The sequence below is a fragment of the Myotis yumanensis genome, unplaced genomic scaffold, assembly GCF_028538775.1.
Source record: "Myotis yumanensis isolate MYYU_CA2020_CCGP unplaced genomic scaffold, mMyoYum1.0.hap1 SCAF_1, whole genome shotgun sequence".
In the NCBI taxonomy this organism is placed as follows: domain Eukaryota; kingdom Metazoa; phylum Chordata; class Mammalia; order Chiroptera; family Vespertilionidae; genus Myotis; species Myotis yumanensis.
Window position 1 is genome coordinate 8,665,521 of NW_027223752.1, and position 14,327 is coordinate 8,679,847.

The 14,327-nt window shown below is 50.2% G+C and overlaps 2 protein-coding genes across 2 annotated transcripts in view; one reads left to right on the forward strand and one right to left on the reverse strand.

Moving 5' to 3' along the window:
- LOC138999478 (protein Daple-like) overlaps positions 1-6,523 on the forward strand; it is a 29,679-nt gene extending 23,156 nt beyond the window's left edge. The window contains exons 9-12 of the mRNA XM_070403072.1: positions 147-268; positions 2,214-2,279; positions 2,579-2,754; positions 6,128-6,523. Of these exons, the coding sequence (XP_070259173.1) occupies positions 147-268; positions 2,214-2,279; positions 2,579-2,754; positions 6,128-6,246 (483 nt within the window). The 3' untranslated portion in view covers positions 6,247-6,523. The remainder of the gene's footprint in view (positions 1-146; positions 269-2,213; positions 2,280-2,578; positions 2,755-6,127) is intronic.
- A 7,223-nt stretch (positions 6,524-13,746) lies between these two features.
- LOC139002182 (interferon alpha-inducible protein 27-like protein 2) lies at positions 13,747-13,929 on the reverse strand. The gene has a single exon (XM_070403742.1). It carries the CDS (start codon positions 13,927-13,929, stop codon positions 13,747-13,749), a length of 183 nt encoding a protein of 60 aa, XP_070259843.1.
- Positions 13,930-14,327: the final 398 nt, after the last annotated feature.

Below are 14,327 nucleotides of genomic sequence, written 5' to 3' on the forward strand. Positions count from 1 at the left end.
GCTGTGTTGGTCATTCCCACTGGTGTAGATCATACCACAATGGCCCTCTTTGAGCACGTGGCCTTTTTCTTCTTTTGGGAACAGATTCCCAGCAGTGGAATCACAGGGGCGCATGGTATGTGAGACATTGCTGACCTGTGTTTTAGGTGCTCTCCAGTGTGAATGAGAATTTGGAAGAGGAAAAAGATCACCTCAAGAGCCAGATTGACACATTGGCCAACGGGAACAGTCGGCTTCTAAATGATATTGAGAACAAGACACAGCGCATGTAAGGGGTGTGGCTGCCCTGTCCACAAAGGGGCCCTGGCTTCCAGCCCCGCGCCTGGGCCTCGACATTCTGGGCAGAGAGCCCCCTGGCGCACTGGTGTCCCAAGGGCAAGGGGTCAGACCATCTTCCCAGCGCATCCTCCTCTCGTTTTCCTGGAACGGTTCTAGATTTCTGCAAGTAGGGGTGGTTGGCTTTTCAAAGATACTGCCCACTGCCAGATGGTTCTTAATCTGCTTTTGGAATTCAGTTCCATTTTAAAAATATGATGGCGGTAGAGTGATGCCTAGGGAAGGAATTGAGATTGCGGGCTGAGCCCTTTCTGTGTGTTTTCCCTTAACAGGCTGGAGAGAGGGTCGTTGGTGCACCCTGGTTGTCCTCCCTCTGCCGACATGACAGATTCCTGGCTTTGGCGTAGGCCCTGCGAGGTGCACAGAACCAGTGACCTGGTGGCCAGGAGCTAGTAGGCGTGATGGGATGTGAGCAGAGCTGTGTGCACAGCAGACAGGCATTGAGGAGCTTCATAGAGGCCTAGAAGGAAGCGTGGTGGTGGGAGTTGGGGTGCTGCTGCTGACCCGGATGGGGACAGGGCTGGCCGGTGGGGGGACGTGACGGTGGAGCACGGGTGGTCTGGATGCAGGGAAGGTGCAGGCAGTGGCAGGAGGGAAGGCTGCAGCAGGCGGCGCTCAGCTGTGGAAGGCGTCCATGCCCGGCTAAGGAGTCGGGTTCACTGGGAAGTGAGTGTTTATGGGAAGCTGGTCTACAGGCCCAGGAGCTGCCAGAAAGGAGGGCGGGAGGAAGGGCCTTGGTGTTGGGAGCCTTGTGGTTGGAAGTCAAGTAACCCGAGTGCATCTTGTGGGTCGAGGGTGGTCTTCCCCCCTTGGTGCTGTGCTGCGAGACTGTCCTTCCTTGTGGTTAGGAATGGCTGGCCATGTGGGACAGAGGGACATGGCCACAGTGACCCGGGGGCACTGTCCCAGCTCCCTGGGTAATGGGGCTGCTTTACTGTTCTCTTGGATTCTTCTGCTCGTCTACAGGTGGTTGCACCTACCCAGGATGGTTCACGTGGAAAGCCACACTGTAGTTTTGGGGTAGAAATGACTGTGGCCTGAAGTTGGCTCTCTGTAACGCAGCGGGTAAAAATTACCAGCAGAGGTTGGGCAGGTGCCAACTAGAAGGGTCAGGGCCTGGTACCCAGGGGGTGATCTGATGATGGTTTTGCATTAGACAGGTCTGCAGGAGGCCAGGGAGATGGCAGGCTTGCTGATCCTGCTCCGAGCGGAGTCTTCCCCAGTCCTGGGAGGGTTGTGGTGCCTGCCCTCCGTGAGTTTGTGCGCCTGGAGTGGAGGGTTGGTCAGAGCCAGACAGGAAAGCGCTCTAGCATAAGGCCCAGCAGCACGATTGTGGGAAGAGAACAACACAGACTAGAGGAACAGCGCCAAGGGCACTGGGAGCAGAGCAGGATCGGTGGTTAGGGGTCCAGTGGTGTGAGAGCCATCACTTTTCACGGGATGCTTACTTCACGGTGAACTCACGGAAAGTTCCTTGTGTTGATGGGACCTGGGTAGCTTCATGACTGACGGAGTCTGAGCAGCTGCCTCGACCCAGGGGACTCATTTTCCAGCAAGGAAACCAGGGTCTGAGCTGTCAGGGCCCACGGGTTTCCGACCCTGAGTTTCTCATGGCTCGGGGCTTGCTCTCGGGAGACGACGTTCAGCCTGATCCTTGGTGCTTCAGCAGGTCTCCTCCACGTGTTAGGGATCCCGGACCCACGACACGTGCTTTCATCCCCATGTTCCCGACTTGGCAATCATAAGGCCATGAGCACCGTGATGTCTGAGTCCCAGGAAAATGCTGGCCCTTCTGGGCCAGGTCCCAGGCTGGGCTGAGTCAATTTACGTGTTTTATTTTAAAAACCGGGTTGCTTTTCTTTCTCCTCTATTTACAGAGAAGAAGGAAACTTACTGACAGTAAAAGAAGAGGAGGAAACAGTCAAGGATACTGCTCCCAGGAAGTGAGTTGATTTAATGGTAGTAACTTAAGCACAGAAAGCTTGCTCTTTCACGAGTGGGGAAAGCTGTAGCATCTAGAGCAGTGACCAGTTTGTTGGGTCCGCATCTTCCCCTCCATGGCAGGTCCAGAGTGGGGTTTGTGTGAATTCACTGCAAATTGTGTTCTACCCCCTGAGCCCCACATACGAAGATCATGGTGCTGGCGAAGCGCTCAATCCTTCTGAACCCCAAATTAACAGCCACTTGCTCAGGTGGAGGGACAGTGAGGGTTGGCAGAGTCCTAAGCCTCTACTTCTAATAGGAAAAAGCGCTGGATTGGAGCCAGAACCTTCATCAAATTCTTCAAACGCAAAAACAACGGTTCTGGAGAACCAGTGGAGCCAACCCCAGACAGCCCTCCCGGGCCCCCGGAGGCCACGCCATCATGCTCATACCGGACGGAAGAGCGAGACGCCCACAGTGTGCCTGTGGGAAAAGGTAGGAGGGTGACCTGGATGCAGGCGGGAAATGAAGGGGAGGACCTCAGGTCTCCCTCGTGGACAGGGCAGCACCAACGAGATGGCGTGCTGAGTGTGCACACGTGTGTAGGCGCCTGAAGGGGGTGTGCTCCCCCATTAGGTATGTGAACAGCCAAGTAGAAAATATAAACCCACGTCCGTGTTGTGGCAGCTTCGTCCGAGAACAATTTAGTTCCTTTAGCACGAGAAGCCCCGCCCATCACATATAGGTGGTGGGTCCTGGAATGTCCAGAGCGGATCTCCATACAGTTACCGCAGAGAGAGCCCAAGAGGGTAAGTTTTGGGGTTTCCTTGTATCTGCCGGGCCTGGGAGAAGCCATTTCCAGAGGGAGATCCCGGTGCATTTAACACGGAATGGACACGTGCAAGGTCTTCAGCACGGCCTCGGGGCTGAGCTTTCGGTCCCTCTGAAAAGCAGGTGCGGTTCTCTTCTCCTACCTTCCTGGCCTTGAGTCCTCCCACCAGGGGGCGCTGTACCTGGACATTTAGGGCTGTGGTCCGAGTGAGCCAGAGGTTCCGAAATGGGTTTCTAGTTGATGTGCTGCATATGTTTCATCGGATCTAAGAGGCTGGCAGTTGTAAGCTGTAGGACTGTGTGCTCATAGAAAGGAAATGAATGGGTGGTGGCAGTGACGATTTTGTCAGAATTGCCACCTAGCCGACAGTGATGCGAGAGATGCTCAAAGCTGCATCCTGACTTCAGAGATGTAAGGTTTGGGGGTGAAAATGTGCATTTTACAATCGATTAAACAAAGCCATCGTCTTAAACGTGGTTTCATTTTCAAATTCACTTTTAAATATCACTGTGTACATTACTTACCTATAAACCTGCCCAACAAGCCCCCTGAGAAAGTAAATTTTATGAAGGACACTAGGGCTTTCTGAGGACCAGGGCCATGCCTGAGACTCGTGTGCTCTCAGCGGCTGGCGTGACAGTAGCTGACAGGGCCCAGGGCCTGTGCCAAGCCGCCTTCTGAGTGTGACGTGTGCACAAGCCTCTCCGGGTGGCAGTCACCACTTCAAGTCCCGGTGTGTCCCTGGAGAGGCTAAAATGAGGTGTGCACACGCATGCCCACTGTCTGGGGACTAGTGCTTGCATCCCCAGTCTTCACAGCAGGTGAATTAGGTCCAAAGCTCACGTGCAGGTAAACGATAATGAAGCTTTCATACTGGCTCCTTACATGTTGTGACATTTATCACCTCAACTTGTGTTATTGTCTAAACTGGCTTAATGACTATAATCAGCCTAATGGAGTTGGCAAACCTTTCAGAGAAAAAAATGCTTGACTGATCCAAACTGTCGTTGGGGTCCATGAAGGAGCAGGTCAGTGGTAAATATGAGTAACGGCAGCCGTGCAATGGTGCTTCCTGGGCTCAGCCCCTTTAGGTAGTTGACCTGCTCTATCTATCGCCTTTGGTTCTAACTGCCGGGTGAGGTCGGCACCATTCCTGTCCCTGTTCAGAGCTGGGAAAGTGAGGTTTGCCAGGGTTAAGCACTGGCCCAGAGAGTAAGTGTTGGAGCTGGGATCCGAACCCGGGTCTGACGGAAAAGGGGCCTGAACTTTAACCCCTGTGAGCACTGCCTGCACTTCAAGCTGCTTTGGTCCCTGAAGATGCTGAACCCGCCTGGGGCACCAGCAGTGAGTAGTGGGTCCTTATCCTGTGGTGGGAGCTGTGGTCAGCAGGTGGCGCTGTGGGGAAAGAAGTAACCGAGGTTCCTCTATCGCAGGGGTTCTCAACCTTCCTAATGCCGCGACCCTTTAATACAGTTCCTCATGTTGTGGTGACCCCCAACCATAAAATTATTTTCGTTCCTACTTCATAACTGTAATTTTGCTACTGTTATGAATCGTAATGTAAATATCTGATATGCACGATGTATTTTCATTGTTACAAATTGAACATAATTAAAGCATAGTGATTAATCACAAAAACAATATGTAATTATATATGTGTTTTCTGATGGTCTTAGGCGACCCCTGTGAAAAGGTTGTTCGACCCCCAAAGGGGTCACGACCCACAGGTTGAGAACCGCTGCTCTATGGACTTGAATCCTCAATCAGAAATCAGGTGAATCAGTTATGTTCATGTACATGACATGCTCAGAAAGTTAGACCAATTGTCTGCTCTGGTCAGACTATAATTTAAAGGCCATGAGGGTAGGTTTAGAGTAGAGGATATGTAGGAATCTAAACAGGAATATTTTTTCAAAATATATTTTTTATTGATTTCAGAGAGGAAGGATAAGGTAGATAGAAACATCAATAATGAGAAAGAATCATTGATTGGCTGCCTCCTGCACGCCCCCTACTGGGGATTGAGCCGCATCCTGGGCATGTGCCCTTGGCCGAAATCAAACCTAGGACCCTTGAGTCCACAGGCCTATGCTCTATCCACGGAGAGAAACCAGCTAGGGCTAAACAGGAATAATTCTTGATGTTGAGGGTGTTTTGGCATCAAAAAGAGGTAGAGCTCTAGCTATTTTGGCAGAGGTAGGTACTCTCATTATTTTCAAACTTATCCTCTCTCTCTCTCTCTGTATCCTCCCCTATTTCCACATTCTCTCTAAAGATCAATGGAAAAAATATCCTCCAGTGAGGATTTAAGAAAAAAGTATTAGTGAATAGTTAGGTAGACAGTTTTACTGCAGAAACATACCGTTAAGTGTTCCAAGGTCTTTGAACAGGAGCAGGAGTTAGTGTGTGTCACCAAGGTGTCAGGAAGCCTGTCATTAAAAGGGCTGAGTAAGCCCAGCTGATGCAGCTCAGTTGGTTGAGCATCGTCCCATGAACCTGGAGGTCACGGTTTGATTCCTGGTCAGGGCACGTGCCTGGGTTGCGGGCTTGATTCTCAGGAGGGGACCTTCGGGAGGCAGCCGATCCATGATCGAAACAGCATTGATCTTTCTATTTCTCTCTCCCTTCCTCTCTCTGAAATCAATAAAAACGTATTTTTAAAAAAGGATGTGTAAGAAAAGGCAGGTCCTAAATTAATAAACATCTTATTTAATAATTTAACACATTGAAACTGAAAAATAGTTTAACACATCAGCTCCTAGAGCAATATAGACTTCTCACGTGCTAAGTAAAGCATTGGCACAGGGTGCCACTGAATTAAGTAAATGGAGTTGGAGCCTAAATGATTCACTGAGTCCTGATTCTGGTTGTGCTGTGGGTGTTGTTTCCATCTCTCCTGGGCTGGACAGGATTCTGATTCCCAAGTACGGTTAGCCAATGTAGCATCGTTTGTTATTATTCAGTTCATTTATTTGCTGTTTTGTGTTGTTTTCTTTTTTCCTTCTTCTCTTGGGTTATCTGTGGATAACAATGTAGCCGCTCGGCGCAAAAAGAACAAAAGGAAGAAGACAGACAAGTCACCAGCGGCCCGCCCGGCTTTGTTGAAGCGCCTTCAGTGCTGGTCATCCTCGGACATCCCACCCCCTTCTAAATAGGCTCTCCCTTCCCCAGACACTTGAGATTCCTTTCCCTTTACCAGTTCCTCACCAAATACCCTCCCTCATTTATGAAGAAGAAAAAAAAAAGGAAAACCACCAATGACCCGTACCGAAAGGCCAGAGGACCCATAGTGGCCCCTCCTCCTGACCCCAAAGCAGCTCCCGAGCCTTCAAACTACCAACGTGCCTCTGAGGACAACGGCCTCCTCTCCTGTCTGCCTGCAGTGCCTGGAGCGGCTGTAGAACAAGGAAAGGGGTTCCCGTGCTGCTTCCATTTATCCTGTTAGTGACAACGCTGCGCCAGCCCTAAGGGTCACACACCCATATGTGGAACTCCTGTCTGACCCTCCAGCCACTGGTATCTTTTGAACAAATGCACTTTGGCCTGGGGGATGCTCACAATGCAATGACGAACCGACTTCCCAGAGGCAGTCATTATGTGAGCTATGTGAGCGTACCCCTTAGCTACTTCACCTCCATTTAAGCGTGTGTGTGCGTGTGCGGGTGAGCAGATACACACAGGCACGCACTCTCTCAGGGCTGGGCCCTCGTGGTTCGGACACTCGACTCCCTCTCCCAGAAGCCTGGTGGTCCCAGGAGAAGCCCAGACCAGCCAAACTTGAGGTCCTGGGTGGACCCTGGTGTCAGGCTCACTGTTAACCCAGAGTGTTGCCAAGTCAGGCCTGGGCCCCACATCCTTCAGGCCAGGGTGGTCTTCCAGGCAGGTGGTCTCAGGCTTTGCCTCTCTCCAGCTGGCTCCTGGGCCACCCTGCTCACTTTTCTGTAAACACTGGTCTGCCCGGCCTGGGCGATGGGGCATGAAAAGCCCTGCCCGCCCCCTCCCAGCAAGTGTCCACAGTGTGCAGAGGGGAGCGTGTTCGAGAGGCAGGTGCAGCCTGATTTGGAAAGTGGCTGCAGCGCCTCAGTGTCCGCCAACGAGCATGAGACTCTCAATTATTATTTTTGAGTGACTTCCTGGGGTAGAAACCAAATTTAATATATGACATACATGTGTTCCCCCTCGTGAAATATATGTGCTTTGAGGTGTCCCCCAAATATATATACTACAGGGTGTCCCCCCAAATGTAAATACACTTTAATAGCTGATAACTCAATTTTCACTCCATTTCAGGGTTAACGGATTTGACGTAATGGGTGAAGCCAGACTAAGCTTTGAACAAAGGAGATATACTCTCTGGACTTTCTTCTGGGGACACACAAAGGATGAGGTGTCTGGTACAGAACGGGCCACAGTCCAGGCATCGAGGCCGCTGTGGACAGAGGATGCGCACAAACAGAACACAGCGATTCTCGGTGTTTGCGATTCCATTGCTTCCTCAGCAGCAGCGCCAGAACTAAGGCGAGCGATGGAGGCGCAAACACCAAGAATCGTTCCTTCAGTTGGGTGTTTGTACGTATCTCTTTCCATAGCTGCCCTGGATTCCTCAACCGTTGTCTGTTGTCTACCGTCGACTTTTATCTTTTATGTATCCCCATAAAAAGCCTAGTGGAGAAATTTTCTTTATTTAAAGCTTAGTCTGGCTTCACCCATTTCTTCAAATCAGTTAAACTTGAAAAGGTGAAGATTCAGTGAATTGTCAGGTGTTAAAAGTGTGTGCACATTTTTTTGGAACTATACAATCTGTTCCATTGGGAGTCATTCTCTTCCACCAGAGTCTCACCTGTATGTACATTTTGGGGGGGGGGACACCCTATACATTCAAAAGGCAGCCATTCTTTTCCTTCAGGAGTTGATTTATTATTTCTTTTCACTGTGTGCACATTTTTTGGACCACCCTATATTTACATTCCGTAGGGAGTCATTCATGTTTGTCGGGAGTCTGACATCTGTGTACCTTCCTTGGGGGACACTCCATGTTTCCATTCTATAGGGAGTCATTCATATTTATTGGGAGTCTGACATCTGTGTACCTTCCTTGGGGGACACTCCATGTTTCCATTCTATAGGGAGTCATTCATATTTATCGGGAGTCTGACCTCTGTGTACCTTTCTTGGGGGACACTCCATGTTTACATTCCATAGGGAGTCATTCATATTTATCGGGAGTCTGACCGCTGTGTACCTTTCTTGGGGGACACTCCATGTTTACATTCTATAGGGAGTCATTCATATTTATCGGGAGTCTGACCTCTGTGTACCTTTCTTGGGGGACACTCCATGTTTACATTCTATAGGGAGTCATATTTATCGGGAGTCTGACCTCTGTGTACCTTTCTTGGGGGACACTCCATGTTTCCATTTTATAGGGAGTCATTCATATTTATCGGGAGTCTGACATCTGTGTACCTTCCTTGGGGGACACTCCATGTTTACATTCCATAGAGAGTCATATTTATCGGGAGTCTGACATCTGTGTACCTTCCTTGGGGGACACTCCATGTTTACATTCCATAGGGAGTCATTCATATTTATCGGGAGTCTGACCGCTGTGTACCTTCCTTGGGGGACACTCCATGTTTACATTCTATAGGGAGTCATTCATATTTATCGGGAGTCTGACATCTGTGTACCTTCCTTGGGGGACACTCCATGTTTCCATTCTATAGGGAGTCCTTCATATTTATCGGGAGTCTGACCTCTGTGTACCTTTCTTGGGGGACACTCCATGTTTACATTCCATAGGGAGTCATTCATATTTATCGGGAGTCTGACCGCTGTGTACCTTTCTTGGGGGACACTCCATGTTTACATTCTATAGGGAGTCATTCATATTTATCGGGAGTCTGACCTCTGTGTACCTTTCTTGGGGGACACTCCATGTTTACATTCTATAGGGAGTCATATTTATCGGGAGTCTGACCTCTGTGTACCTTTCTTGGGGGACACTCCATGTTTACATTCTATAGGGAGTCATTCATATTTATCGGGAGTCTGACCTCTGTGTACCTTTCTTGGGGGACACTCCATGTTTACATTCTATAGGGAGTCATTCATATTTATCGGGAGTCTGACATCTGTGTACCTTCCTTGGGGGACACTCCATGTTTACATTCCATAGAGAGTCATATTTATCGGGAGTCTGACATCTGTGTACCTTCCTTGGGGGACACTCCATGTTTACATTCCATAGGGAGTCATTCATATTTATCGGGAGTCTGACCGCTGTGTACCTTCCTTGGGGGACACTCCATGTTTACATTCCATAGGGAGTCATTCATATTTATCGGGAGTCTGACCTCTGTGTACCTTCCTTGGGGGACACTCCATGTTTACATTCCATAGAGAGTCATATTTATCGGGAGTCTGACATCTGTGTACCTTCCTTGGGGGACACTCCATGTTTACATTCCATAGAGAGTCATATTTATCGGGAGTCTGACATCTGTGTACCTTCCTTGGGGGACACTCCATGTTTACATTCCATAGGGAGTCATTCATATTTATCGGGAGTCTGACCGCTGTGTACCTTCCTTGGGGGACACTCCATGTTTACATTCCATAGGGAGTCATTCATATTTATCGGGAGTCTGACCGCTGTGTACCTTCCTTGGGGGACACTCCATGTTTACATTCCATAGGGAGTCATTCATATTTATCGGGAGTCTGACCGCTGTGTACCTTTCTTGGGGGACACTCCATGTTTACATTCCATAGGGAGTCATTCATATTTATCGGGAGTCTGACATCTGTGTACCTTCCTTGGGGGACACTCCATGTTTCCATTCTATAGGGAGTCATTCATATTTATCGGGAGTCTGACATCTGTGTACCTTCCTTGGGGGACACTCCATGTTTCCATTCTATAGGGAGTCCTTCATATTTATCGGGAGTCTGACATCTGTGTACCTTCCTTGGGGGACACTCCATGTTTCCATTCTATAGGGAGTCATTCATATTTATCAGGAGTCTGACATCTGTGTACCTTCCTTGGGGGACACTCCATGTTTCCATTCTATAGGGAGTCATTCATATTTATCGGGAGTCTGACATCTGTGTACCTTCCTTGGGGGACACTCCATGTTTCCATTCTATAGGGAGTCCTTCATATTTATCGGGAGTCTGACATCTGTGTACCTTCCTTGGGGGACACTCCATGTTTCCATTCTATAGGGAGTCATTCATATTTATCAGGAGTCTGACATCTGTGTACCTTCCTTGGGGGACACTCCATGTTTCCATTCTATAGGGAGTCATTCATATTTATCGGGAGTCTGACATCTGTGTACCTTCCTTGGGGGACACTCCATGTTTACATTCCATAGGGAGTCATTCATATTTATCGGGAGTCTGACCGCTGTGTACCTTTCTTGGGGGACACTCCATGTTTACATTCCATAGGGAGTCATTCATATTTATCGGGAGTCTGACCGCTGTGTACCTTTCTTGGGGGACACTATGTTTGTGTTCTATAGGGAGTCAGTTGTTTGCGTCGGGAGCCTCACCTGCTGCTGTGTGTTTTGACCGGGTTCCTGACACATTTTGTTTCCTCTTGCTACTAAAGGTGCTCATCTTGGGATGTACTAAACCTGGTGATTGGGGTTTTATAAAGATTTTCTCTGTTTGAGCTAAAGTACTGAGAAATGTTAACATGGTCAATTGTCAAAGGGCTTTGGGTTGTATATTAAATAGCCATTGATTCTGGAACACAAGGACGGGTTTGTAATAAAATGAGATGTTGTAGAATTGATTTCTAGTTTTTCTCACCATTTTGTCACTGGCAGCGTTTTTGGGGTGTATGGTGTTCAGGCTCCCTGCTCAGCCCCCGAGGCTCCCCAGCCCCTGGAATCCACCAGCTCCCTTTGCCACGAGGTCAGAGCATGGGAAAGGGAGGTTTCCTGTTTACCATGCAAGTGTTTATTTTACGCTATTAGTTGAATCCCATTTTGATATGGGATTTGTATCACAACAGGAGCTCAGCTTAAAGTGATCGTTGGATTTTTCCAAGGCCACTCAACCAGGAAGTGTCAGGAGGAGGAGGGAGGGAAGGAGGCAAGTAGCCATCCCCTCCTGACCTGATCTAATGGTGTTCTGTCCAGCTGCTGCCTGCGTGTCCCTTTCCTTCCTCACCAAACCTCTCCTGGAAGGTGCCTCCTCTCGCCTCCTTTCCCCTTCTTTCCCGAGGTCCTGCAGCGGTGGGAGCCGCCCACTCAGCGAGCTGCCCTCCCCAATGCCTGGAGCCAAACTGAGCAGGGGCACCTGCAGGCCTCCCCTGCGCCTTTGGCTTTTGCAGGATCTGACACTGGCCAGTCACCCCTCAGAGCTCTCAGCCTCTGTCCCCTGATGCTCGCCCGTCTGGGACAGCTCTTCAGGGCTCACACTTGCCAGTCGCTCTGTCACTCACTCATTCCTTCCACAAACACTCACTGAACGCTCCTGTGTGCTCACTCCCGGGTTCCACCGTGGAGGCAGCTCCCTCCAGGCCCCTGTGCAGGGCTGACCCACCTGCTCCCCTAGCACTGACCACTGCTGAGCTTCAGGCCTGAGGTTGGCTGCCTTAGACCTTCTGCCCGGGCTGCAGGCTTCCTCCACTCTCCCTGGCTCCTCTGGGCTCCCTACTTCCCCAAGGACACCAGCTGTCAATCACAGAAGCCAAAAGCTGGTGGTGCAGGCTGGACGCCTCCTCTCTCCACTTCCCACAGGTGATAGCTCCCCTGAACCTGGGAATGGGTCTGGAATCTGCCCGCCCATCTTAGCTGACTGTTCTCATCCCAGGTCCCCCCGACACCCCTGTCCCTGGGTCTTGGCAGGGGCTTGCCAACTGGTCTGCCTGCCTCCCACAACTTCTCGGCCCCATGGCACCTCTTGGCATTCACCCTGGGTGACCTTCCTTTTTGAACCTCCCCTGCCTCGGCCTCCACACTAGCTACAGCATTTCTTTGCGGTCTAGCTTCTCCATGGGTCACTTCAGGGTGCACCCAGCCCTCTATCACCCCCCACCCCTCCAGCCCGAGACAAGCTCGTACACACCCACAGCTTTCATTGCAACCTTCCCGAAGGCTCCAAACACCTCTAGCCCCAGCCTCTCCTGGGAACCTCCAGGTCTGTTCCCAGCTTGGATGTCCCGAGACACCTTCAACTCAAAATGCTCAGCACACGGTTCACCATCCTCCCCACCAAAGCCTCTGTGCGCCTCCTCTCATCACCTCTGTCCCCTCCCCCAGACCATGTTGGGCATCCCCCTCTCTCTTCCCCGAGTCCTATCCATCACTCCCTCAGCTGCTTCCAGCTCTGATGTCTCGCTCACATACCCAGCCAACCCAGGTGGTGGGCCCCCCTGGGCAATACCACGGGGTCCCGTTGCTGAGGGGGCATCCAAACCATGGCCCGTGGACCTCCAGGGCCCCACCTCTACCCTGGCCTGGGAGCTGTGTGATCTGGGGGGTGGGAAACATCCAAGTGACAGCTCAGGGCCGAGGTCTGCCTGCAGAGAGGGTGGGGCACCTGTGGCACCAGAGGGGCTCTCCCTGGGAGAACAGCAAAGTGAGAAAATTAGAAAACGTCGCACAAACCTTGGGAAGGAAGCATCCAGCCAAATGTTTATCAACCAACCAGAGGGAGAGGAGGGAATATGTTTATCTGTATGCACACACACATACATACATGTATATACACATGTATGCACACAGCCCATCGATTCCCTTAGAAAGCTCTCATTGATTTTCCAAACAGGTGTATTGATAGCCCACCTATGCTTGCCCTCGACTGACAGATGAGTGGTTCCAACGTGAATGCTGGATGCTGTTTTCTTTTATGTTGGCAAGTAAAGCGAGCTGGAGGTGTCTGTGAGAACCTCACTCAATCAGGTAGTCCTTTTCTGAATGGCAGCCCAAGTCCCTCAAATTCTTATAATGTCTTTTTATTGTAATGCCTACAGACATTGTTTAAAAAACCAGAGATACAATGTACATATCACAATATTCACCCAAGACATACTTTTAAGTTTAATCTTGACTTTTAACAAGGGGCAAGTTTGGAGTATTTATTAAGTTTGTTTTTAAATATGTTTTTACTTATTTTAGAAAGGGGAATGGGGAAAGAGCTCAACGTGAGAGAGAAATTGATTGGTTGCCTCCAGAACACACCTCTACCAGGGACCAAACGCACAACCTGGGCTTGTGCCCTGACTGGGAATGGAACCGGTGAACTTTTGGTACACAGGACAATGCCCAATCCACTGAGCGACACTGGCCGGGGTATTACCTTTGTTTTTAATACCAATTATTTAATCACAGGTTCACGTAAGTTAACTTAAAGCCATGGCTGAGTTTAACAAATGGCTTGTGAAGTCCCTGGAAACACTGATCAATGGGTTCTCACAAGCCAGCACAGTCTGCCTCCAGCACAGCAAGGGCACTGCCTCGTAGTGTGGGCTGAAAGGAAGGGGCCTGTGTGGGTTAGAGTGAGCCCATGCCTGCGCCTGCACTGGACCCACGGGAGGGGCTGCACGGGACCACGGTCAGAAGGATGGAAGTAGAGACCGGGCACTCAGAAACAAACTGATCAAGGTCCGGAGAGGTCATGTGATGGGCTTGGAGTCATGCAAGTCGGTCCCAGGGCCAGGACCTGCTGTGCAATAGAGTAGCCACCAGGCCACCGGCAGCAACTCCAGCCCCATTGGCAATGGCAGCTGCTGACATCATCTTGGCAGCTATGGAGGAGGCAGCGATGCCTGCGCTGGTGAAGCCCATGGCACCCAGCACCAGGGGTGCAGCACCCATGGCCAACACTGCGGGGAAGAAGTGTTTGAGGTTGGCCCCATGGGACAGGCTCCTTCAGGTCTCCCTGTCATCTTCCTGGGGCATAACGTTGGAGTCTGCTTTGCTCTTGTGAGAGTCACAGGGCAGGGACAGGGACCCAACACAAAGGAAGGCTGTAGGTGTGAACTCAAGCTAGTGGATTGGATGAATCAAAGTCATACCTATTTTTTTTTGGTCAGATTGGCAAAAAATATATTTTTTGGTATGCCTCAGAATTTTAGTAACTCATTGATGTGTGCATGAGATGAAAAAGGTTGAAAATCGCTCTTCTAGAGTCATGATGGAGCCAGACCCTGAGTCCTGGGCAGGGAGGGGAGGGGTCGATAATGCCTGAGTCTACAGGACTTAATAGCTGAGGG